Source organism: Schistocerca piceifrons, chromosome 2 (genome assembly GCF_021461385.2).
Source record: "Schistocerca piceifrons isolate TAMUIC-IGC-003096 chromosome 2, iqSchPice1.1, whole genome shotgun sequence".
NCBI classification, from domain to species: Eukaryota; Metazoa; Arthropoda; class Insecta; order Orthoptera; family Acrididae; genus Schistocerca; species Schistocerca piceifrons.
The window spans coordinates 307,633,948-307,661,313 of record NC_060139.1 but is presented as its reverse complement, the minus strand read 5'-3'; the positions used below and the strand labels follow the sequence as shown (position 1 = coordinate 307,661,313).

Below are 27,366 nucleotides of genomic sequence, written 5' to 3'. Positions count from 1 at the left end.
TGGGTATCGTTTGTTGAAATCGTATGAAGGGATTAAAAGTTGTTAATTCAGAGGTTCTTTGTGTAAATGTTTATTCACTGTGAAATATTAAATCTGCAGTTTTAAAGACATTGAAATATAGTTGTGTCTTTTGATAAGCCGCAATTTTCGGAAATCACAGGTGTATTCAGATTTTCACTAACATTTGACTGTGCGCTATTGTCGAATCTCAAATAACTGTAACTTTGTCATCTTTAAGTTTTTCTGACACTCCGCCATTTCCTGGAGCATCTTCTGCACAGAGTACCTGCGAATAACAGCTGTTGAAATTCCTAGCTTTGGGATTTTTCCCCACATCTGGTCTTCGCTAACGCACGTGGCTCTAGCGGAAATGGCAGCCCGTCCAGCCGCATTGTGCTATCGGCAGTAGGGCTGCACACCTTCACAAACAAATTCAACTTACATTGTACCAGTTCTAGGCGGCCGACTAGCTTCCCTACATACTCGTTACATTACATCGAGCTAAAATTCAGTTTGTATAGTAGGGGCACGTATAACGCCCATTCTATTAAGTATGTGGGCTAGTATGATATCCATGTATAAAATTATATGTAGTTGTAATTACCTCTTCAAATCTGTTCAGCAGTTGCCCATATAATTCCTCCACACTACGGTTTTGATTCCTCACAAGGTAAGCAACGTTGCAGAGGGAGAATCTCATCTAATGTTACAAACAAATGGGCTTGCTTTGGAAAATCACTAAAGATATACAATATTCATCAGAACAGTCAAAAACTTGATGGCCTACTCTCACAAACAGGAAACTGTGCTGGGAAAGGACAATAATACTTGACAAAGAGGGTAATACCATCTGATGCCCTGTGGTGACCTATGATAACAGTGGTGACACTTAGGGCTACTCACAAGAATTTCAGTTTCTACTAATAGAGTATTACAAAGAGGAATTGTTTGAAATGGACAGTTAGGTGCTGGTGCTACATGAGTTGTGCCATACAGAGAACGACAATGGCATCACCAGACTGTTTACAAGAGATGCATTTGCTGCTAACAGTGTATAACAAAGTTAATGTTGCTTCAGTATTACTGCATGCTATGATGATTTGCAAAGATCTAAAATCAATGCACATTTTTATTTTAAGATACTAGCTAACATTATCATAGAGTGCTTGATGCAGATGCTGATTTAGATTCTTCAGTGATACATCTCTTAGTTTTCCAGATGCACTGTAGGTCAATTGTGTGTTTGTTCCTTTTAGTAGTTCACAATCAAGTCACCTACTTATTTATGTAATTAAACTGATATTATGTTTATAAAGACATTATTATTGGCTTAATGTTAAAGACTAACCAGGAAAGAGAGGGAGAGAAGTTAAAAAAAAGAGAAATAAAAAGAAGGCCAAATTGCATCTCTAATAACATTATTAGAAATACAGTTCTAATGACATAACCGTTGAGGAAAAGGTCAGCAAATATAAAAAGAGAGAGAAACTGAAAAAAATGACAAGTTTAAAAAAAAGGCCAAGATGCGCATGACAGCTTTCGCTCTTGTTTCACAATATGTAATCAATGAGTGGTCCAAATCAATAAGTTATTTTGACCTTTAATCTTCAATATTTTACTGTTGGACAGTGTAACATTTTATTTAAATTTCCACACCATAAATTGAGTGTCCACTTATTATTCCAACCATTCTTTTCATGTTTCATGCTTGAATTGAAACACTTTCATTCCTAGATTATAATTTTCAAAGAGATTATTTTATCCCAGCGCCATGCATTATTGAGACATACACAGGCAAGATTTTATACCATTTCTCATTGCACAGATAGATTTTTCAGGTTGTGACACAAACATCATCAACCTAATTTCTATGGTTATTGTAACAACTGGGAAAACACTGTGCTTAATATTTTCTAATGTGGATTACATTACCATAATTATTTTGCATTACTGGTGGAAGTTATAACTATGGCATAAAACACTAAGTATAGAGATTATCAGGTTGACTGCTGTTTATTTAGGAATGTACCATGTGATGACCCCCCAAAAAAAGTTCATTCCATGAAATGACAGTATCTCAGGGATGTGTTGATCATATCAACAATACCTCTTAAACTATGAGACTGTAAATAAATTTGATTGCAGACAGCAGCACATAATCAGGTGATCATAAACTGTATGCTACCACCTTTCTCTCCCAGTTAGATGTTTTGTAACAAATGAGCTCTTTTTATACCTCTAGACTTTCACCTTATTCCTCTAAGTTTTATTTCACAGCACTACCACTGTTTAAAGATTTTTTATGGGAAAGTTAATTAATAATATCATTTGAAATTGTCTTTATGTTACATGCTCATATTTTATTTGGGTAATATTCCATTGTTTCTCATCTTTCAAAAACCTGGCTTACCTTTTCCTCTAATTTCTACAATTCACACCTTTCCCATTCTAACAATCCGAGGAGTTGATTCATAGTAAGTAGACTATATTTTCATCAGGTTTTGGGCAAAAAAGTAATCATCTAAGGGAAACATCATAACCAGGTATGTGGATCTATTAATAACATAAATTCAATAAGTATTTTTTTTCAAAAGCAGCACAAGTGGTGTACTCAACATAGACTATTACCAAATGAAAGAAAAATACATATAAATATTATCTCAAATGTGTCCAAATGAATGAAAAGTACATGTACATTTTATCTGCAGAAACAGCTTTACTTTCCAACAGTTGATGATGCAGTATTGCCACATTTCTAGTAATACTAATGAAGATATCTTATAACCATTATGGTGTTTGAAATTATGAGGAATCTACCTAGCTGAGTCTTCTGAACAACAGAATTATTTTTTGTCTTTTGGTGGTAACACAATAAGAAATAATAAAATTTCTACTATGAATTCATTCTTACAGATATTATGATGAACAACAGAAATCTAGAAATTTGTTTTTGACCCTTTCCAATATGTAAAATTGTGTCTAATGACAAAAACTACAAATAGATTTTATATCATTTCTAGAATTTAGAAGGTGCTCTAATTCAGGTGTAAAGATTTAAGACAAAATGTCAACAGATATAAAACTGCAAGTTACATATCTATAGAGCTTCTACAATAACCATCTATCCATCCATCCATCTATTCATTCATTCATCTAAATATGATCAACCTTTTCATGACCCTACAAAATACATGAGCTGCAATTATTTAAATTTTTTTAAATACCTGTTGTTCCATATTATTAAAGCAATAGTTTAAAGGTTTAAAAATTCAGCAACACTAGTCCACCAGCATACATTATACAGTAATCATCATGGGTTGTGCAAAAATATGTTTCACTCATGTGTATAACTATTAAACAACAATACCATTCATAACAGCAGAGATACAAGTTAAATAAAAAAGGAATAATGATTATCTTTGATGAGGGGGTACCTTTATTTGAGTGGGGTTGGAGATACATTCCCTTTTTATGAATATTAATTCTAAAATGAAATGACTTCTGTTTGTTTCAAATAAACTAGATCTAATAAAATAATACAATATACATCTAAAACATTGAGTGAATGGTATCATAAAAAACTACAATGTGCAAGAAAGATTCCCTGTCATCACACACTTAACACATATTTGACATTGTTTATATAGTTGCTGAAATTTGAGAGTGAAAGATATTTTGGAATCAGTTGAACCGTGTATATCACATCTTTTAATGATTGGTAAATGTGATGCAGATAGCTGTGTACTATAACTGTGATGTTTGTCTACCCTATTCTGACTCAAACTGATATCGTCAGATTTCAGTTTTTGTGATGGTGATTTACAAAAAATATTGAATCTCAGTGGTGTGACACATGTTAACTAAATTTCCTCTATTGTTGACCTATGTAGCTTGTTTCATATCAACCAGTGTGAGCAACAGAAATCAGTTATAGACCTTCTGTTTGCTCAAATGTTTGTGAATGACAGTGTTAAAATTGTCCTACCTAATATTAAATTTCTCTAATGTGAGTCTTAGAAATTCTCATCAACCACAATATTACATGTTAATGTGCTCACTGACAATTATACCACTATCAATAGTTTCTTTTCCAAATGAAAAGAGTACGCGTAAGTCACAAACATATTTTATGCTCTGTACACTTGTGCCAATATGTTCCCATAGATCTTCTTCAAACAATCTGTAATAAAATTTGATGTTTGTGTATTGCTCAATTGTATTATGACGAGACTCTTCTTACTCTGTAAATGTGACTGGCCACAGCACATGAATATGCTTCAGTTTAGTGTGTTCAGTGGTTTGTTACAACTGTCAAAATCTGTCTCTGTGCAAACTCCTTTAACACATCAAAATTTCTGGCAGGTTAAAACTATGTGCCATAAAGGGACTCAGAACAGTGGACTTTGCCTTTCACTTGCAACTGCTCTACCAACTAGAGGCAGGAGACAATTTACGGATGGTAATAATGCTGTGAGAGCGAGTTGTGAGTCATGCTTGTGTAGCTCAATTGGTTGAGCACTTGCCTGTGAAATGCAAAGATCTTAGCTGCAAGTTCTGGTCCAATACACAGTTTTAATATGCCAGGAAGTTTCATATCAGCTCACACTCCACTGCTCGTGAAAATTCATTCTGGACCTTTAAGACATGTTGGCATTTGGATATCAGGCAGCTCATTGTACCTTTTAGATGCAAAATGTACTGCCCGAAAATTGTTACTGGACTATTTTATTCCTGTACATCTTGACTCATTACATTTTGCAAAAAATACTCCTTACCTGAATCTCCAGAATGTTTTGCAAGTCACATGTGGAACAATTCAATGCAGAGCTTAACAGATTGCGGCAGCATGTAAGTCAGTAACACATGGAACATTTCAGTTCCATTTGGCTGGTATATCCCATAAATTATGGAACAGTATCCACACAATCCCTGCAGTTTCCAGTATTCACAACAGACTTCTTTTAGAATAAAAGAGAAAAAAAGCTACAGAGTAAAAGTAGTACTACTTTGTGCAGGTGGTACCACACAGTTCATAAATATTTAAAGAAAGTCCTATTTTGTACTACCAAAAACTGCTGCTAAAAGAAATACTCCTTCACTATCAGTTTGGGATAAAATGATCATCAATGAACACCATAAAATGATTACATCAATCTGTACATTGTCATAACTATATATTCTGGTGACAATAATGACAGAAGATATTATAAAACCTTCAATTTTACAAGTAATACACTCAAAGTAAGTATTATGCACAAAAATTTAATATGTGAAACAATAAATAAAGAACACATGAAACATAATAAAATGTCCACCAATAGGAACAAAAAATAATAACAAGCACAGGTATAATATTCTTTGACTTGCCCTAGATTAAATAACAAAATCTAAAAACATCAGCTAAGAATCAGATCAAGAGAAAGGCAGATATTCAAGAAAAATTATGTTATTTTCAGATTAGCATGACAATTAAACAATGGCCACTGTACACATTAACTTGCAGCTTGAATGAATCACATAAAAAACTGTATTTTGTTCTGAAACCTCTGCTGAGTGGGTCAGTTCATTTGTTTTTCATATTAAAGGTACATACATTGATGAGACTGCCACACCAGAAGAACAAAGTGAGTGGCCATTACAAAACATTTTCGTGCAAACATCAGTCCAGCTTCCAAAGTGACATCGCCTCTTACTAAGTTTTCTCTTCTTCCACAAGATGACAACAACATTTATGAAAAGATTATGTAACATGAGTAGGACCTTATTGTAAAGCTGTTTTGTTATGCCATTTAGCCTGAAGATGAGGTATAACCCCCGAAACATGTCACAACATAAATAAGTAATACAATAGTTGACGAAGTTTGTGACTGATAGTGGTAATTTAAAAAAACCTTTACATATTTCTTGAGACAGTCATGGTTGAAAAATAGTCAAAATGGCTTCAAATTCTATTATTTAGTTGTTTCACTATGTCAGTTTTTTTTTTTTTTTTTTTATCTTGTGATCTGGAAATACTGGGACAGTGCTCAAATGGTTTAAATCATACCTAACTGGAAGAGTGCAGAATGTTGAAATAAGCAGTTCACATAATATGCCAAAAACTGGTGATTTCTCAAACTGGGAAACAATCAAGAATGGGGTACCGCAAGGTTCGGTCTTGGGTCCTCTGCTGTTCTTAATATATATTAATGACTTGCCATTCTATATTCACGAAGATACAAAGCTGGTACTTTTTGCCGATGATATAAGTGTAGCTGTCACACCCAACAGACAAGAATTAACTGGTGAAATTGTAAATGATGTTTTTCAGAAAATCATTAATTGGTCCTCTGCAAATGGGCTCTCAACTTTGACAAAACACAGTACATTCAGTTCCACACAGTAAATGGAATGACACCTTTAATAAATATAGACTTTGATCAGAATTCGGTAACTAAAGTAGAATATTCAAAATTTCTAGGTGTATGCATTGATGAGGGGTTGAACTGGAAAAAACACGCTGAAGATCTGCTGAAATGTCTGAATTCAACTATTTATGCTATTAGGGTCATTGCAAATTTTGGTGATATACATCTCAGTAAATTAGTTTACCATGCCTATTTTCATTCTCTGCTTTCGTATGGCATCATATTCTGGGGTAACTCATCATTGAGTAAAAGAGTGTTCATTGCACAAAAGTGTGTAATCAGAATAATTGCTGGAGCTCATCAAAGATCATCCTGAAGACACTTATTTAAAGAGCTAGGGATCTTCGCTGTAGCCTCACAATATATATATTCACTTATGAAATTTGTTATTAACAATCCGAACGAATTCAAAAGTAATAGCAGTGTACATGGCTACAACACTAGGAGAAAGGATGATCTTCACTACTCAAGGTTAAATCTAACTTTGGCTCAGAAGGGGGTACATTATGCTGCCACAAAAGTCTTTGGTCACGTACCTAATAGCATCGAAAGTCTGAAATATAGCCATATAGCATTTAAAAGGAAATTAAAAGAATTTCTTAATGGCAACTCCTTCTACTCATTAGATGAATTTTTGGATGTAGTAAGTGGGTAATTTCCCCACCCCCTACAAAAAAAAAAAAAAGTGTCATGTAATATTTTGTGTAATGTAATATCTTGTATAGACACCTTTTATTAACCTGGCATGTTCCACATCATTACAAAGTGTTGTATTCATGATCTATGGAACAAGTACTAATCTAATCTGCAAATGAATACATACACACGCTTCAGAGCCAATTTTTGTTTGCTGTGCCATCAATTTTGACATAACGAGCTCATGCAAAACTTTTGGTGCTGTGTGTACATAGACCTATGCATTTTAAAGCAATATCATTTTTTTCAGTGTTACAGCATAGTCATGAATTGTGCTGCATAATCACTCTGCAGTATTTGCAGCTGTTGTGTTACACTATCAAAAGCCACTGGATTGCCCTTATGTTGGCTCTCCTCCCTTTAGTTGTATTTATTGGATTTACTTATTATTTACTGGTAGGAGCCACTGACATTAATGGTCATGCATTAAATCAGATGCCACACAAAATAATCCTCAGTATGCACAAGTATAACAACAATGCTAACTGGATATCTTTTGCACTCGATCAAGGGTAAAAAGCATAATCAGTGAATGAATGTGAGTACTAACTGCAAAAAGATTAGAACGAGAAGGCCAGACGTCTTTGTTAATGCTAAATCAAGAATTTTTATGCCAAAATTATCTTAGGAGAGAGCAGCAATATATGTTCTGTATCAGCTGTATTATAAGCAGTTAAAAACCATTATTTTATTTTCACCATATCATGAAAATTACCACTGAAAATTTGTTATTTTATTTTGTTTCATTTTGTTTTATAGGAGTGATGGATGGTAACAATGCTGTTCCACCTATTTATATAACTAAGTACAATCGTTTTGTGGATAATATCTTAGATCGAATAAATCAGGTTCTGCGGAAGAGTTATGATCCAGTTAATGTACGTTTACATTCAAACAACAACACCAAGAAAAATGGCACAGCAAGTAGTAGTAATAAAAAGAAAAATGGCAACAAAAAGAAGAATAACAGTGTTCGCAGACCAACTAGTGGGCAACGAAAACCACATATTACAGGCAGAAAAAGGTAACTTATAGCTAATTTTTGTACTTTCAATACCTAAAAACGTCAAGCAACTAAGAAAATGTAGTAAATATGTTATTGGTGTCTTTATTATGTTTTCAACAAAAATAATCAATTTTTGACAATGTAATTGGAATGATAAAAAAAATCTGCTACAAGTAGCAGCAGGAGTAAACACATGTAAGAGTTAAGGAAATGTGCAAGCTTTCAGAGCCAGTGGCTCCTTCTTCTGGCAGAATGGCTGAAGGGGGAAGAACAGGAATGAAGCAAAAGAACAGCCGAGGATTAGGAAATGGGGAGAGTTATGGAAAAGTCACCCAGAATGCTGCATCAGAGGAGACTTACTAGAAACTATAAAATTACAGAGAGCCAGATTGGTTGGTCAGTTCTTAGCTTTAGAACAATTATTTAAGTATTGTCAACAGACACATTTAAAACTTAAAAATCAACCCTGCTTTCAAGACTATTAGTTTATTCCTCAGTGAGCAAACAGGGATTTGTATGCCAATTAAAGGCAGTAATTGAGAAAAATATTTTCTGCCTGAGAATATTAACCTATTTTCTTTCTTGTAAGAATATCCTCAGTAAGAGTGCAACAGCAACAGTACCTTCTTTCATCCCTGAGGAAGGAACTAATAGTTGCAAAAGCTAAGATTAGTTTTTTTTTTCTTTTAAATGAGTTTTTTAAGAGTAACTGCAAATTGTTCTTGAATATTATGGCAAACATTCAGGAAATCAGGTTCCAGCAAATTATTGTGCTTACAGTGAGATATTTCACAATGTAGTTCTGGTGTTGGTTCATATGGGCTGTGGACCTCATATTAGTTAAGGAGGGAATGAAAGAGAGTTTACTGACACCTGATCATTCTGTGGGCTTAAAATCTGTCAGTCACACTGCTTGCAGTTGTTTGAAAAACACATTCATTAGGAGAGACTGACTTGCTCATGTAGCTTGATGCAGAGCACAGAGCACACTAGCTTAAGAGAGAGGAAGGTCAGGCAGAGCAGGGATGAACCCTTACACCAGATTAACAAGTTTCTTGGATAATTTTGAAAACCTTCACTCCTTTTTGTCTTATGAAATTATCTGCTGGTGCACTGAACCTAAAGTAAATAAAATGTTTATACAGAGGAAGCAAGTAGTAACAATATTATGTAAAGTGGCTGCACATCTTGCACAATTCTTGTTAAGGGTCTTCAGATTCTTACACTCACTTTCCAATGCAGTTGCTCCTTAATCGTTTTTGTTGCTGAGAATAAAATTAAGTTTCAACTGAGCCTTGATGTACACAACCACAATTCAAGATAAAAACTATTTTAATGTAGTCTTTCCCTCTTTGTCTATGGTTTTAAGTGGACTTATGTGCACTGGTGTCCGCTCTGGTAGCTGAGTGGTCAGCGTGACAGACTGTCAATCCTAAGGGCCCGGGTTCGATTCCCGGCTGGGTCGGAAATTTTCTCCGCTCAGGGACTGGGTGTTGTGTTGTCCTAATCATCATCATTTCATCCCCATCGACGCGCAGGTCGCCGAAGTGGCGTCAAATCGAAAGACCTGCACCAGGCGAACGGTCTACCCGACGGGAGGCCCTAGCCACATGACATTTCCATTTGTGCACTGGTTGAAGATATTCAACAAGCTCCCATCTAACACAAAAGAAAAAGTTGTGAACTCCACCTAGTTCAATAGAGTGTTAAAAACTAACCACACACACACAAATTTGAAATAGCTCTTAATTATATGGCAACTAGTACTTTTCATGAAAATCTGCATCATGAGTAGTAAAGTACTTCAAACAGAATTCAGTATTTACAGATTGATGCAACCATTTTCTTTGAAGAATGCCAGTGTAATCAAGTAAATATTAAGCTACCAATAGGAGATAAACAGCTGCCATTTAGTATAACTTGGGAGACAGCAGTATTTTTAAAGTAGTAGTTTTCTTTCTAAACTATCAGCTAAAATTTATCTGGCATAAGCATGACATGCCAAGCAGCATAGGAATACTCGAACAGTCCACGAGTATACTGCCGGTTCATAGTGTTCAATGGGCACAATATTTCGGCGATCAGACATGTCACTATTGTCAGGTGTGCCGACGAACTGAGCTCCTGAGGGTCGGCGGCTGATTTAAATCCCCTCCCCCCACGGGCCGCTCTCTCCGCCATCCGTGCCTGCGCCCGTGCACTGGCAGTCGCGAAGACGTGGGTGTCGGAATCTGTCGTAGCATCGATGTGCTTGCTACGTCCGCCCTGGTCGCCAGTTCATACTTCTTGCTGAGAGTCTTCTTAATTACATTCAATGCTGGGTCCCAAGCCTTGCTGAGATTGTAGCCACAATCCTGGTTGATAAGGTCTTCCCTGCACCAGGGAAGATCTTATCAACCGAGATTGCGGCTACAATCTCAGCAAGGCTTGGGACCCAGCATTTAATATAATTAAGAAGACTCTCAGCAAGGCAGGGAAGATCTTATCAACTGAGATTGTGGCTACAATCTCAGCAAAGTTTGGGACCTGTCATTGAAAATGTAATTAAGAAGACTCTCAGCAAGAAGTACAAACTGGCGACCGGGGCGGACGTAGCAAGCAACTCGACGCTACAACAGATTCCAACACCCATGTCTTCGCGACTGCCAGAGCGGCCCACGGAGGGGGGGGGGGGGGGGGGGGGATTTAAATCGGCTGCCCACCCTCAGGAGCTCAGTTCGTCAGCGCACCTGACGATGGCGACATGTCTGATGGCTGAAATATTGTGCCTGGAACCAGCAGTATACCCGTGGACTGTTTGAGCAACAAATACGCTGGGAGAAACTGAAGAATCACAGCATAGGAATAGTTTATTGTTAAGACAGTGTAAACATTAAGTTAAAATGATTTGCTTGTCTTCTGTTAATGTGTACCTTGATTTGTTCCACATCTCTGAAGGTTCCACTGCTTGAAGGAGCTACAGAACACAACAGTTGAGTGAATGAATGAGTACGTGAGTGAATGATCTGGGAAACCAGCCACACAAGTATTGTTTTTAAGCAGCTTCCCTCATACTCATTTAGGTGAATGCTGAGCTGGTTTGCAATGCTCTGCTACGGAAAACAACTATAAAAATAGTTAATGTTAGGTACAACTTCACACACAATAGTAAGGAGAGGTTGGCAACAAAGTGGTGTGGCAACTGCCATCATAGGAAAGCTGGACAGGAGCTGAGATGATTAGGAAACGAAACATCACAGTAAATGGAAGAAATAGTTAACTTGTTTTTCTCCAAGTGAATGAAGATTCATTACAAATAATGAAGCAAGAAACAGAGTCCAGCTCATCAATGTTAACAAGGGAGACTATCACTGTGTTAAGCAAGAACTATGTCATAGGAGCTGTGACTAGAAAGCATCCACTTAGCACCTGTAGTGAAGTGGCTCCAAGTGCAAGTGAGCCATGTGTTTCCCACTGGCTGTCCTTTATTGTGGCATCAGAGTGCGTTCATAGTCCAGAGCTGCTGGAGGCAAGGCTCAGCAGGTGTGCACCATTGGATCCAGCTGATCTCACACAACTGCTAGTGGCATCTAATGGAAATTTGCAGTTCTGCTACCAGCTGTAGAATTCCAGTGGGATGGTATTGGTACATGATACCAGAGTTAAAATGTGACACCATACAGAATGAAGGTTACACAGCACAGAAAGATACATATATAGCTTCTTTTCTGTGTTTACTTCATAGATTCTTACTTAAATTGCGTGTGAGTTTCATATAGGAGGTGTAATTTCGAGTTTTAGTTACTGTAATCGTAATTTCAGGCAGATTGTAGCGCAGTCGTTAGGCATTTGTACAGGTTAGTTCATACATTCTTTGCGTGTTTCCCTTGCATTATCTAGGCATGGACTCGTGTTTCAGTAACTGTTGTTCAACATCGATTAGAATGGACAAGGACTGTGATTGCTGTGTTCGGATGAGGGCTGAGTTGGCATCCCTTCGCTCACAGCTGCAGGCAGTGCTGACTTCGGTTGCACAGCTTGAGGCTGTTGCCAATGGGCACCACTGTGGGGAGCCAGACTTGGGTATCATAGGGATGTCAACCTCGTCCCGTCTGTCCCCAGATCGGTCTGCCACTGTGGTTGCCCCGGTTGCTGCCCGCAGTGGGGCTGAGCCCTTGCCTGTGATTGATTGGGAGGTCGTTCCAAGGCATGCCAGGCAGCGAAAGATGTCCCCAGAGGCTGATCAGAAAGCTTCCCCGGTGCATCTGACAAACAGGTTTCAGGTACTGTCTCTGGCTGAGCCAGATGCAGCTGCCTGCCCTGTTTCAGAGGATGATTCTCAGCCTTCAAGGTCCGGGCAATTGCAGAGGGTGGGCTTGTTGGTAGTTGGGACCTCCAATGTTAGGCGGGTAATGGGGCCTCCTAGGGATATGGCAGCTAAGGAGGGGAAGAAATCCAGTGTGCACTCCGTGTACATTCCGGGTGGAGTCATTCCTGATGTGGAATGGGTCCTTCCGGATGCCATGAAGAGCACAGGGTGCAGCCAGCTGCAGGTGGTGGCACATGTTGGCACTAATGACGTGTGTCACTTTGGATCTGAGGAAATTCTCTCTGGATTCCAGCGGCTATCTGATTTGGTGAAGGCTGCCGGTCTTGCTTATGAGATGAAGGCAGAGCTCACCATCTGCAGCATCGTTGACAGAACCGACTGCAGACCTTTGGTGCAGAGCCGGGTGGAAGGTCTGAATCAGAGGCTCAGACGGTTTTGCGACCGTGTTGGCTGCAGATTACTTGACTTGCACCATAGTGTGGTGGGGTTTGGGTTCCGCTGAATAGGTCAGGAGTTCACCACACTCAGCTGGCAGCTACACGGGTAGCGGAGGCTGTGTGGCGTGGACTGGGCGGTTTTTTAGGTTAGAAGGCCTCGGGAAAGTACAGGGTGGGCTGCTACCTCAAAGGGTGCATGGCAAATACAGGACGTGCTTGGATCAAGGAACAGTCGGAATTTTAGTTGTGCTGGGAAAGTCCCTGAGCTTCAAGCGCTAATAGAAAGCACAGAAGCTAAAATCATTATAGGTACAGAAAGCTGGCTAAAGCCTGAAATAAGTTCTGCAGAAATTTTTACGAAGTCTCATACGTTGTTCAGGAAAGATAGATTAGATTAGGCAGAATTGGTGGTGGAGTGTTTGTGCCATTCAGTAGTGGTTTATCTTGTAGTGAGGTCGAAGTAGATACTCCGTGCGAATTGGTATGGGTGGAGGTTATACTTAACAGCCGAACTAAATTAATAATTGGCTCCTTCTACCGACCCCCAGACTCCGATGATATAGTTGCTCAACGGTTCAGAGAAAATTTGAGTCTTGTAACAAATAAATACGCCAGTCATACGGTTATAGTTGGTGGGGACTTCAACCTTCCCTCGATATGTTGGCAAAAATACTTGTTCAAAACCGGTGGTAGGCAGAAAACATCTTCCAAGATTGTCCTAAATGCTTTCTCCGAAAATTATTTCGAGCAGTTAGTCCACGAACCCATGCGAATTGTAAATGGTTGTGAAAACACACTTGACCTCTTAGCCACAAACAATCCAGAGCTAATAGAGGGCATCATGACTGATACAGCGATTAGTGATCACAAGGTCATTGTAGCTAGGCTCAATACCATTTCTTCCAAATCCACCAGAAACAAACGCAAAATATTTTTATTTAAAAAAGCAGATAAAGTGTCACTAGAAGCCTTCCTAAGAGACAATCTCCATTCCTTCTGAACTGACTATGCAAATGTAGATGAGATGTGGCTCAAATTCAAAGATGTAGTAGCAACAGCAATTGAGAGATTCATACCTCATAAATTGGTAAGAGATGGAACTGATCCCCCATGGTACACAAAACAGGTCCGAACGCTGTTGCAGAGGCAACAGAAAAAGCATGCGAAGTTCAGAAGAACGCAAAATCCCGAAGATTGGCTAAAATTTACAGACGCGCAAAATTTGGCATGGACTTCAATGCAAGATGCCTTTAATAGGTTCCACAACGAAACATTGTCTCGAAATTTGGTAGAAAATCTGAAGAAATTCTGATCATATGTAAAGTACACAAGCGGCAAGATGCAGTCAATACCTTCGCTGCGCAGTGCCGATGGTACTGTTACCGACGACTGTGCCGCTAAAGTGGAGTTATTGAACGCAGTTTTCCGAAATTCCTTCACCAGGGAAGACAAATGGAATATTCCAGAATTTGAAACACGAACAGCTGCTAGCATGAGTTTCTTAGAAGTAGATACCTTAGGGGTCGCAGAGCAACTCAAATCGCTTGATACGGGCAAGTCTTCAGGTCCAGATTGTATACCGATTAGGTTCCTTTCAGATTACGCTGATACAATATCTCCCTACTTAGCAATCATATACAACCGCTCTCTCACTGATAGATCTGTACCTACAGATTGGAAAATTGCACAGGTCGCACCAGTGTTTAAGAAAGGTAGTAGGAGTAATCCATCGAACTACAGACCTATATCATTCACGTCGGTTTGCAGTAGGGTTTTGGAGCATATACTGTATTCAAACATAAATTACCTCGAAGGGAACGATCTATTGATATGTAATCAGCATGGTTTTAGAAAACATTGTTCCTGTGCAATGCAGCTAGCTCTTTATTCGCATGAAGTAATGGCCGCTATCAACAGGGGATCTCAACTTGATTCCGTATTTCTAGATTTCCAGAAAGCTTTTGACACCATTCCTCACAAGCTACTTCTAATCAAGCTGCGGGCCTATGGGGTATCGTCTCAGTTGTGCGACTGGATTCGTGATTTCCTGTCAGGAAAGTTGCAGTTCATAGTAATAGATGGCAAATCATCGAGTAAAACTGAAGTGACATCAGGTGTTCCCCAGGGAAGCGTCCTGGGACTCTGGTGTTCCTGATCTATATAAATGACCTGGGTGACAATCTGAGCAGTTCTCTTAGGTTGTGCGCAGATGATGCTGTAATTTACTGTCTAGTAAGGTCATCCGAAGGCCAGTATCAGTTGCAAAGCAATTTAGAAAAGATTGCTGTATGGTGTGGCAGGTGGCAGTTGTCGCTAAATAACGAAAAGTGTGAGGTGATCCACATAAGTTCCAAAAGAAATCTGTTGGAATTCGATTACTCGATAAATAGTACAATTCTCAAGGCTGTCAATTCAACTAAGTACCTGGGTGTTAAAATTACGAACAACTTCAGTTGGAAAGACCACATAGATAATATTGTGGGGAAGGCAAGCCAAAGGTTGCGTTTCATTGGCAGAACACTTAGAAGATGCAACAAGTCCACTAAAGAGACAGCTTACACTACACTCGTTCGTCCTCTGTTAGAATATTGCTGCGTGGTGTGGGATTCTTACCAGGTGGGATTGACGGAGGACATCGAAAGGGTGCAAAAAAGGGCAGCTCATTTTGTATTATCATGTAATAGGGGAGAGAGTGTGGCAGATATGATCGTGAGTTGGGATGGAAGTCATTAAAGCAAAGACGTTTTTCGTCGCGGCGAGATCTATTTACGAAATTTCAGTCACCAACTTTCTCTTCCGAATGCGAAAATATTTTGATGAGCCCAATCTAAATAGGTAGGAATAATCATCAAAATAAAATAAGAGATATCAGAGCTCGAACAGAAAGGTTTAGGTGTTCGTTTTTCCCGCGCGCTGTTCGGGAGTGGAATGGTAGGGAGATAGTATGATTGTGGTTTGATGAACCCTCTGCCAAGCACTTAAATGTAAATTGCAGTGTAATCATGTAGATGCAGATGTAGATGTCATATGTGGCTGTGAGACTGGCAAGCCATCACTTGCCAGCCACTATGAACAATGTTTTGGCATAAGGTTGAAGCAGGATCAAATGACATACCTACATTTATCATCAAAGGTCAGTTCAACTTGATGCACCACCAAGCTAGACCCATAGTTGCTGCCACAGGTGACAGCTCTGCATACTAAATTTTGCACCATTTATACCCTCAAATCACCTACCAGTTTAATCATGTATTCTACTTACTATACTGTATATGCATAGGAACTAAAATTTTATTATTTGTTGCCCTTCCTGGTGCTGAAATGTTAATGGCCTGTGGTGCATATCATTCTTCAGATTATTCTTAGTACTGTGGATACTGAACCTTATATGTTAGTGTTCTGTTCACTTAAATTCTTTTCTTCACCCTGTTACGTCTTCTGCTCTGCGCTTTTAAGTGATTCTTCCTAACCGCCCACCACTTAGAATTTTCTCACTTAATTTATATTATTTCTTCCTGAGAAGCTAATATTTCAAATGTGCTTTTCCCTGCAGATTATATGTGACAAGTATGGTTATAAAATACAGAAAGCATAATGGATATGGCATGTTACTAACGATTTGTTTAGCTAGCCTGCTTTAGACTTTTTGATGTAGTCATTCTGAATAGATAAAACAAATAAGCTTTACACATTTACTGTTAAACATGCTGTGGTATGAGGCTAATCAAATTGATACACTAAAGTTTTCTGTGAATAATTTGTCAAGAGTCTACAGAAATGTTACCTCCTTACTATTAGTGTCCCTTCTCAGAACCATTTTCATTGTTGTGTGCTGAGTGCTGGAGTGACTGCTCTGTTGTAGAGATATCTGCTGATTGTTCAATTTAGTATGTTGAGTCAATTCTCATTTACTTTCAACAGTACAGTTATTTAGTTAATAATTTAACTTCATAAGTAGTACAAAATTCCTTTTTGTTTTGATCACTTAATCAGCTGTCTGAATATTGAGTATCAAATTTATACTCTATATCTGACAACATTACATTACAGGAATTTTGTTATTGTAGATGGGCATACTTGATCATGGCAAGCTACAGCAAATATATAATCTCCTTGACCCAAAATGTGTTGAAGTAATTTAAAAGATGTTGTTTGAAGAGGACAATAATGAACCTGAAGATGATGTAGTCTCAGATTGTATTGAAAAAGCTCAAGTTTAACAATAAAATTCAGAAACAGATGAAGATGAGAAACAAGTATTTGAAAAGAAAATTATCATTACTGTATTGAAAGGCGCAAAGATAAAATGGAATTAACTTCCACTATCACAGAGAGTAAGTTTCATCACCTGCAGTATTATTCAGAAGTAGCTTGGGACTATAGGTGCAGCAAAAATGCCCTTTGGATGCTGGAATTGCCCCATAGGAGATGACTTTTGTCCATTATAGAATGTGTACAAATAGCATGTACAATATTACAAGAAATATGCACAGTTGACCCATGCTTGATATGATAAATATGAGTGGAATCAATACACAAGTGATTCATTCTGGTAACAATGAAAATTTTATCAGAAGAAAAGGATTCCTAAAACAACTACCTCCTGCATTACTTTTGTCTCATTTGATTGTTATACATTTGGACACCTCAGGTTTGCATGCAGATTGTCAGCAGAGGTTGAAACAGTACCAACCAATATGAGAAGAAGATGCAGAAGACAAGAGCAGAAATGCAGAAAATGGAATTGGGGTCAACAGGAAAAGTTGCAATACCCACACTGTAAAGGAAAAACAGAAAAAAATAGTTGCAAAATATGCCAAAAGCCAATCTGTTTAATCCACAGTGAAACTTTTTGCTCTGATTACAATTACATTCCTCATTTGTTACTGTAGTCCAATGGTGGTAATGAGACAACTGAATGGTTAATATTTGTATTGTTGTACGATTATGCTCTCTTTGTCTATCCGTTCACATATTTGCAATTCGTAATATAGTAAATAAGCAATATGATCAATTTGATATTCCACACATGATCTTGGTAAGGAGAACGACACACCTCATAGGTGGCTTAAGTGAACCACATTTTGTTCCCATAGTTCCTTGTTTGTGGGGGTAATAGTCAGCCTACAGGCCAGGGGCTGAATCATCAGTTAGTCCTAGGGCTTCTTCTCTCTAGGGTTTCTCCTCTATTAATGATCTGAATATGTGAAAATTGCCAATATACACCATGATTTGGAGTTCCTGATGAACTATAACTGACTGTGTAAGTATGGCCAAAGCTCAGAGAAAAGCTAGAGCACACCATTTCCAACAAGAACAATACCCAATTAAGCACTTTGATACTCAAACCTCCCTTCAAAGTTAGCACAACTGCATCCCTTTTTTAGTTCTTTCCCAGTATCTTTCTAGTGTACACACTTCTTTTTCCTTTGATTTTGAATCTACTGTGTTAGTAACAGTTGTTACTTTCTTCCTGTAAAAATCTATTTTGTTTCACTTGTTACTAGTCCTTTTTTTTGTAGGGGAGGTTGTGCTGACAAATAATTGTTAAGAAAAAAAATCAATACACTGCACCACTTCCGAGATATTTATCATAGAAATTAGCCAACCAAGTCAGCAAACATGCAAATTTGAGAAGCCTGCCAGAGACAGTCACCAGACTTATCCTTCATTTAGTTTCCTCAAACCAAACAAATGTAACTTTTGCTCACCTAGCTCATATTTATCACTTCCAAGAAAGGCACATTTTAACTTTTAATGAGCATTTGAACTAGTTGTAACACACAGACCCACAGATGTCTGTGCATTACTGCATTTTAGCATGTGCAAGTGCTTGAATTTGTGCACACAACAACCTGATGGCTAACTTCAATGATAAATAACTCAGAAATGATGCATCATATCAAACTTTTTTCTTAACCATTATTTCTCTGCACAACCTCCCCTGCAACACCCTTACAAAACTTCTATACCATTTCTGTCCACCCTGCATATTTCCTTTGCCTTTCATTTCATTGCTAAGCAATTTTTCTAATGTACCTCTTGCCACAGTGGATTATTTTCACAAAAGTGTGTAATGTTTTTGTTAACTGGTGGTGTCAGATTCACAGTTCATTACAGTAGCAACTCATTTATTCATCGTATTCCACTGATTCAATATCATAGATACTCAGGACATGGGACAAGTCAATTTATACACAATCAAAGTGAAGAACCTGTCAGAAACCACATTAGTAGTTGTCCTTTATGAACTGCTATGAACTAATTGTGTTTACACAAAAATAATTCTGTTTCTTTAGTTATATTACATAGCCGATAGCTCCCGTTGGTGGCTTAATATCTGCATGACCCCATTGATATGTATCTTAAAGCAACAGTTGTCTACATCCCTTTATACACCAAACATTGACCCACCTCCATAACCAAGACTGCTAACATATGTCTGTGCAGCAGTGTTGACCCAGAGATAAGCCGGTCTGAATCCCAGAGGTGGCCGAAATTTTTGCAGCCAGTATTTGGCCACCAAGGGACGAAGAGGTGGTAGCATAAGATTCCTGATCACCAGTCCTTGCATCACTGTCCTGGATTAAATTATAAACCTCTCCACAGTGCCTCATGAAGTGAGGGCAAGTGATGTTAAGAGGTGGTCAATCCATCAGGTGGGGATATTAAGCTTGTCAGCCTTGAGGAATAGGCTATGTGCGGGCACCAGGTTTCACCCATTTTCTATCATCATCATACAAAACTACACTATACACTACACTACATGTGCATCCATTATGCTCATCTACATTCCACAAATACATATATGACACATCTCTCACATACCCACAAGCAAAGGGCTAATGTGCAGGTAGAAGGACACGCTTTCCAACCAGGTGGCTGAAACCACCCTGTCAATAACGCCAAACAACATTTAATTTTTTTAATTTTAGTGAGCATTGCTCTCTGTCCTGTAGCTAAATATCTTACTGAAATTGAGGCCATTAGAGACAAATTACAATTTCATATTGGACAATAAAAGGCCAGAGAATCAGCTATAGTCTTTTTGTTGGAACCATGTGTAATGATACCTCGTCCCGCATGTAATTGACATATTGTTAAATAACTGATGTTATAGTAGCACAGTTACAATTACATTAGTGATTACCAGACACAGAAGTGATTAAGATCTATTATAAGACATGGGTCTGAGAACTAATTTGTGAACTCTGCTCATCACTAAAAGTCAATCACTGAAAACAGACTCATCTTTCTCTTTGTTTCTGTAGGTGTTATTGTTGTTGTTGTTCATTGTACTGAAAGTAAATGGGATATGATTTCAGAAAAAGGGATCTTGGGTCTTGGAAGTGATTAAGAACAATATGTTAATCTTCCTATTGGTCCGAGTATTGCGGCATAATTCTTTCATTCATTAAGTCATCAACAAAGGATTTCTGTCTTGTACTTAAATCAATGTAACCAGGTATTAAATGTAACTTATTTAAAATAAAACACCATATAAGGTTAAATTAGTATGTATTCACCACATTTGAATAACCACGAAAGAACATTTTCACACATCATGAAACTTCTCTCCATTGTAGCTCACATCCAACTCTCTACTACTACTACTCGAAGATGCATAGATTTATACTGACAGATCACAGAGTCTCATTGATATTGATTTTTCAACATAGATGATACATTATATGTGGAATAGCTTACAATACTAATTACTGTGTTTAGTTAAGTTTGTATAATCAATTGTAGTTCTGGATAGTCTTTCATAATAACAGGAAATAAATAATTAAGACATAAAAATATGGATTCCCAAATACTGAAATAAACCAATGATCATACATTAAAAATTATGCATTACCAATGTTGCAAAACATTATAACAGTAAAAAGTTGTATTATGTTCACTGATTGGTTACAGCTGTGTTGCCATCAGCTGTACTCCACAGTCACACAGATTTAATCTTGTTATGCATGGTAGTGTTCACATGATGTGATTATGTGAACATTTATTTAAAACCTAATTTAAGATATATGAATGCTGATTTGAAAATCCCATTTTTTCTTAATACATACCCAGTGTCTTATCCAATGCACAACCTAATTTAGTATCTGAGGCATACTGTTCAGCAATGTTCATGTGGTGTAAAACGTGAATGTCTGTAGCTAGGATCAGATAAAAATTGAATGTACATTTTGTTTTCAATTGCACTTGTCCCATATTTTATGTGTATATATTTACTAACAGAACGCCAGTCAAAACTAGTTCTAGAGAAAAATTATTTCTATGTGAGAGTATAAACTAAGTTTCTTTTTTCTTAATAAATGAATCCTCAGCAACAATGCAACAGTACCTGATGAATCACTGAAAACATCAATGGTTGCTGTGTCAGAACAGCTGAAGGACTACCAACAAACTATCACAGCGACTGTAGAATCAACAAGGTTACAGACCAATGTACTAGCAAGCACTGTGAGACCAACATTAAGCAGCCGAGCAAGACCACCTCAGAAGAAAAAGCAACCACAGACAGCACAGAAGGCAGGAAATAAGACTAACAATAAGGTACTATGCTTTTTGCAGTAACAGTCATAATATATGTACCCCAATCTTGAATTTACCAAAGATATACAAAAATATATACTGTTGTTTTTACATTCCTCATTTATTATGTAATGAGAGCTCTTGTTCAACACTTATTTATGCTCAGAAGCACAAAAAAGTGGAAGGAAAAAAATAACTGCAGAAATTTGCTAGTGAAAAGGTACAGAGGTGTAATTGTAAGAACTATGCATAAACTGAAGCCAGATGGGTTGTGGGTACTAAGCATGTATGTTCAAGTAAATTTCTGTCATAATGTTATGAGATACTGGCATTGGGATGAAGCCTCTAAATCATCCATGTGATGAACCAAGCACAGTACAAGCAACCTCATTTGTGACTTAATTCTCACTGGCAGTTCAGTAGTTTTCATGCTAACATGAAAAAATTAGTATGTTAGCACACCAGCTGATATACATTATCTCTTTTGATGAAATAGGTTTTATCACTGACTGAGATATTGTGGAGCTGTGGAAGGTATCAAAACAGGTATTACGTGTTACGTGAGAAGAGCAGTAGCATTGTGAGCCTGTTTTCACAGGATGACAAGAAAAATGTGTTAACTGCTTTTATAGAAAATTTGGTTGACATATGTCTGGCTAGAAAAGCATTGCATGACAAGAACTGCAATCATACTCTGTTTCTAGGAGGATCAATGTATTCTTAGTACATAGTCAGCATTGCAACAGATACATTTGCAACAAATGTCAAAACTGCATTGAATGGAATTATCCATCAGGTCCAGATTCTATTAATATGTCCATTGTTATCTTTCACTTCTTTGTCTGAGTTCTCATAAAATATCAGTAATTTACAATGAAGTTTGGTCAGAAGAAATTTCATTACAAGCACATTTTACTTTGAAATTATAGCACTATGCCCTGTCTGTTATAATAAGTTTATCAAACTTGAACTCTTTCTTTCACAGACTAAATCCAACAGACCTCCAACACGTGCAACTCTCTATGGCCTTGCTTCCATAAAACGTGATGGAGATGTAACAGTCAACATGATGAGCTCTCACACAACCATAAAATCACGATTCAGTCTGGGACCTCTGATGCTTAAAGTTGAACGAGAAGTAAGTAAGAATGTAAAAGTATGTTCAACTAACATCACTGTACAATATTATGACAAATTGCATGGACATTTACAACAGAATAACGACAACAAAATGTTCCCTGAGAAGGCATTGCTACAATACATGCCAATTGGTACATTTCTGTCAAGGTTTTTGTCTACAAATGATCCAAACATAAATACTTTTGGATTAAAGTAGATCAATCACCAACAAGCAGAAGCATTGAGCGAATGTTAGGCACACACAAGTAAAGTTGCTATCTTTCAGAGTAATCCTTTTGTGAGCTAGAGTAAAATACACACACGCACGGTGCCAGCTGGATGAACATTGCCAGTGATGCATTTCAGCAGATGGACTAGGTTGTGGTGGAGATAGTGTCAGATCGGGTGGGTAGTGGATAGAGAGGTCGGAGGGGTGGCAGGTACATGGGCTAGGTATGCGATGCACAGTTGTTGTAGCTGGTGGGGAGCAGCACCTGCTGAAGATGATGTGAATTTGGAGAAGTGACAGAATGGATGAAGGAGAAATTGTTAGGTGGAGGGTGTGAGGACAGTGGTTACCAGAGACTGAGGCTAGGATGTTTACAGGAGAGAGGATGTGTTGTAAGGATAGCTTCCTTCTGTGTAGTTCAGAGAAGCTGATCATGGTGAGATGGATCCAGATGGCCTAGATTGTGAAGTAGCTATTGAAATTGAGCATTTTGTGCTCAGCTGCATGTCATGCCAATGGGCAGTCAACTTTGTTCTTAGCAATAGTTTGGCTGTGGCTATTCATCCTGGTGGACTGGCGGGTGGTAGTCATGCCAACAAAAATAGCTACGCACTGTTTGCAGGAGAGTTGGTGTATTACATGATTGTTTTCACAGGTAGTCCTGCCTCTGATGGGGTAGGGTAAGTCTGTGACAGGCCTGGAGTAGGTGGTGCTGGTTGAGTGGATTGAGCAGGTCTTAGTGCATGGTCTGCCACCAGGACATGATCCTTGTGGCAAAGGGTTTTGAATGAGAGTGGCATAGAAATGGACTAGGAAGTTGTGTAGGTTGGCTGTGCAACAGAACACCACTTTAGGAAGAGTGGGAAGGATCTTGGGTAAGATGTCCACCATTCCAGGGCATGTTGAGAGATAATCAGAGCCCTAATGAAGGATGTGGTTCAGTTGCGCCAGTCCAGGATGATAATGGGCGATGAGGGAGGCACCCTCTGCAGTGGATTCTTGTGGTGGTGCAAGGATTGGGGTGTATGAGGACATGGCATGGGAAATTTGTTTGTAGACTAGGTTTGGGGACTATGCTTGTCTGTAAAGGCTTCTGTGAGATCTTCAGCATACTGGCCAAGGGATTCTTAACACTCAGCGTACATTCTTAATGGGTGACTATGCTGTATGGTAGGGATTTTTTGGTGTGGAAGGGGTGGCAGCTGTCAAAATGCAGGTACCGTTGGTGGTCAGTTGGTTTAGTGTGGACAGAGGTGTGAATGGAACCATCAGAGAGGTTAATGCCCAGGATGGTGGCACATTGGATAGGAGAGAACAGTTAAAATGGATAGGAGAGAATGTGTTGAGGTTGTGAAGGAATGTGGATAGAGTGTCTAGGCCCTGAGATAAATGAAGATATCATCAATGAACGTGAACCAGAATAGGGTTTGATAGTTTTGGAAAGGTAGGAAGGTTTACTCTAGATGGACTACAGAATGCTTGGCATTGGAGGGTGCCATGCGGGTTCGCATGCCTGTGCTACAGATTTGTTTTTATATTCCTCCTTTGAATGAAAAGTAGTTATGAGTCAGAATATAGATGGTAAGATGTATAAGGAATGAGGTGGCCAGACTTTTACAAGGTGTAATCTAAGACACAAAGAATGAAACCTAATTTAAAAATTCAGAAATGGGAATATGTCATAGTTTCATAGCCTTAAAGTTTACCTCTAGACATTTGGTGTGAGTAACAGCCTTCTAAACGCATTGTGGTGAACACTGAAGAACTAAGCTTATATCTAAATCCTGAAGACCACATTACATAATGAGAAAACGGATAATGATGGTACTTAAAATAAGAAAAGATTGATAATAGCTATTTGTTGTTCATAAGGCAAGAAATTTCATTGGAAAACTTTCACTTCTCATTTCTAACTTTTTTTATTGGAACAAATAAGAATATGCAGCTAATCTTAATATATTTATTTACAGTTTGGGAGAGGAGCCAAGAAAGACATTCGTAGTGCTGTTGCCACAACAACAGAAATGTCCGGAAAATTAAATTTGAGGATAATGAATGGTGGCGCAGCAACTCTGCATTCAATCAGGGTACTTCAACCAAAACAGGTATGATGGTCTAAATTGTGAGCAATGCACCTGGTATGATTGCATGGGAAAACTGAACACAAATAAGTATGGCTGATGAGTTTGAAATATGTTTTTCACTTTTCATCCCCTGTCTCTTACACTGATTTCAACATCAGCTCCCTAGCCAATCATCTTGCATCCAAATAATTAACCACTCATTTAAAAAACCTAAGTAAATTGAGGATATTTGCATTATCTTTATTATTACCATTTTAACTTTTTATACATGTGTAAGTAAACAATCAACAGGAAAAGACTCCGTGAAAGTAACGTAGACTACCTGACAAAAATAGTGAAGCACCCAGAAGACATGTTTGAATGTCATTGTATCTTTGTACACATACACACCATTAGCAGGTATGTAAATGATTAGTGACAGGTAGTGTCAGTGACAGTTAGAATGGCCATAAGAGTACCTTAGTGCTTTTTGTGTTTAATATTGTTACCAGGCCTGGTAGGGTTGAGGTGTATGAACAGCATCAGATGTTGAGTGATCAATTTTAAGGACATTGAGATGTAACACACTTGTGTGACACAGCATTATCAACACTTGATAGAGTTTAAAAGGGGCCTTATTGTTGGTCTCCATTTGCCTAGCAGGTCGGTTCATGCAACATACAAATTTGGAGGGCATTCGGATGTGACAGTGGCCCGATGTTGGACTGCATAGGAACACAAGGACAAACATATTCCTGTCAAGGTTCCAGTCAACTACATCTGACCACTACAAGGGAGGATCACTGTATTGTGCACCAAGCACATTGTAACCCTTGACATCTGAATCTGCCACCTGAGAACAAATAATGGACTCTCCGCAACATTCTATTCTATCTAATCCTGCACCATAGCTCGGAGATTAGCAGCAGTTGGTCTTTGGAATTACTGTCCCTTGTGTAGGCTGATAACTCCACAATACAACAAGCTGCTATTAAAATTGTGGCCCTTGGTTATTAAATTTCTGAAGATGCTCACTTTTCTCTAGTGGCACATGTCGGGGAAAGTTGTATGTGACTTGCGCCTGCTCCACAATTTTTATTTCTAACACTTGCCATTTCTCCTTCAGGAGATACCTGTGCTCACCACCAACTTCTGTGTTAAGAGTGGTGCCATGACCAGGAAGCAATAACTGCTGAGGTCAGTGTCGTTTTGTGTTCAGTGCTGAATTGTGGTTCTGCTTAATCACTGATGACCCTTTTCAGTGAGTTTGTTGGTGATCTGGGGAGAGGTTCCATTATTACAACGTTTTGGAGAGGCACAGTTGTGGTACCCCTGGCATCACAGTGTGGGCAACGACTGAGTATGACTTCAGGTTAGAGCTTCCAGCAATTGAGGCTAACTCTAATGGCACAACAGTACATCACGGACAGCCTGCATCCTCACGTGTTACCTCTCATGCAACAGTAATGTGATGCCATTTCTCAACAGAAAATTGCCCATCAACACATGGCACATATCCCCCTGAACTGTGTGCATGATGTTGAGGTACTCCTATGGCCAGCAAGATCCCCAGATCAGCCCCCAATATTACATGTCTAGGACCAGCTTGGATGTCATCTCTGTCCCAGTACCAGTACCCAGCACATCAAAGACCAGTTACAACAGTAGTGAGCCACTTGCCTCAGAAGAGATACAATAGCTTTATGACACCCCTCCCAACTGAATCAGGGCATGCATCCAGGCCAGAATGGGATGTTATGTCATAGTGATAAGTGAGCTCTTACTGCCGAATTCTTAGTGAACTTGATTCAATTTTGTAACCACTGAAATAACATCAAATATGCTCTTAACTCATGAAGTTTCAGTTTGTCCTCCCCTTCTGGTGGCCTTACATTTTTTGTCAGGCAGTGTATTTACTATATGAAAAGTGGGTTAATCATATATGTTAATTTCACAGGTGCGAGTTGAGAGTGCTGATAACCATGATAAGACTCGTGAATTTATTTGGCGCCGTTCCAGTCACATTGCTCATCTTGTATCACAGAAGTTAACACGAGCAGCCAAATCTATGCTCCAACCACCGCCTACAGTTGTTAAGTCCTGAAATGATTATAATGATTCTCTGAAATAAGCATTGTACCTGCTCGCTCAGTGCAAATGAGGCCTGGTTATATTAACCAGCTCTAATGTGTTGCATTTTATTTTGTACACTGAAATCAGTTCAGGACTAAATGTGTCATGTGTTTCTATTTATTTATTTATTTATTGTGTTATGTGTTTCTATTTATTTATTTATCTATTTATTTATATACTATTTGTAAAAGTATTTTTATACATTTGTATAAATGACACATGATAATAAAATATCTTGAATATATCAGTAGATCTGTTTTCTATGCTTTTATCATCAGCTGTGATGGTGGAAGAACTTAGATACTTCAATGGATCTTTCATGTAGCCTGTATTTACTGCTTTGTATGAATACTTCACTATTATTTCTTAACTGCAGAAACAGATCTAATTAAAAAATAGACAAAACATTATTAATTAGGAAAA

The 27,366-nt window shown here is 38.2% G+C and overlaps 1 protein-coding gene across 1 annotated transcript in view; it reads left to right on the top strand.

Annotated features, from left to right (window-relative positions):
• LOC124775345 (otolith matrix protein OMM-64-like) overlaps window positions 1-27,078 on the top strand; it is a 156,872-nt gene extending 129,794 nt beyond the window's left edge. The window contains exons 5-9 of the mRNA XM_047250176.1: window positions 7,863-8,127; window positions 21,192-21,420; window positions 22,385-22,537; window positions 24,718-24,852; window positions 26,768-27,078. Of these exons, the coding sequence (XP_047106132.1) occupies window positions 7,863-8,127; window positions 21,192-21,420; window positions 22,385-22,537; window positions 24,718-24,852; window positions 26,768-26,914 (929 nt within the window). The 3' untranslated portion in view covers window positions 26,915-27,078. The remainder of the gene's footprint in view (window positions 1-7,862; window positions 8,128-21,191; window positions 21,421-22,384; window positions 22,538-24,717; window positions 24,853-26,767) is intronic.
• Window positions 27,079-27,366: the final 288 nt, after the last annotated feature.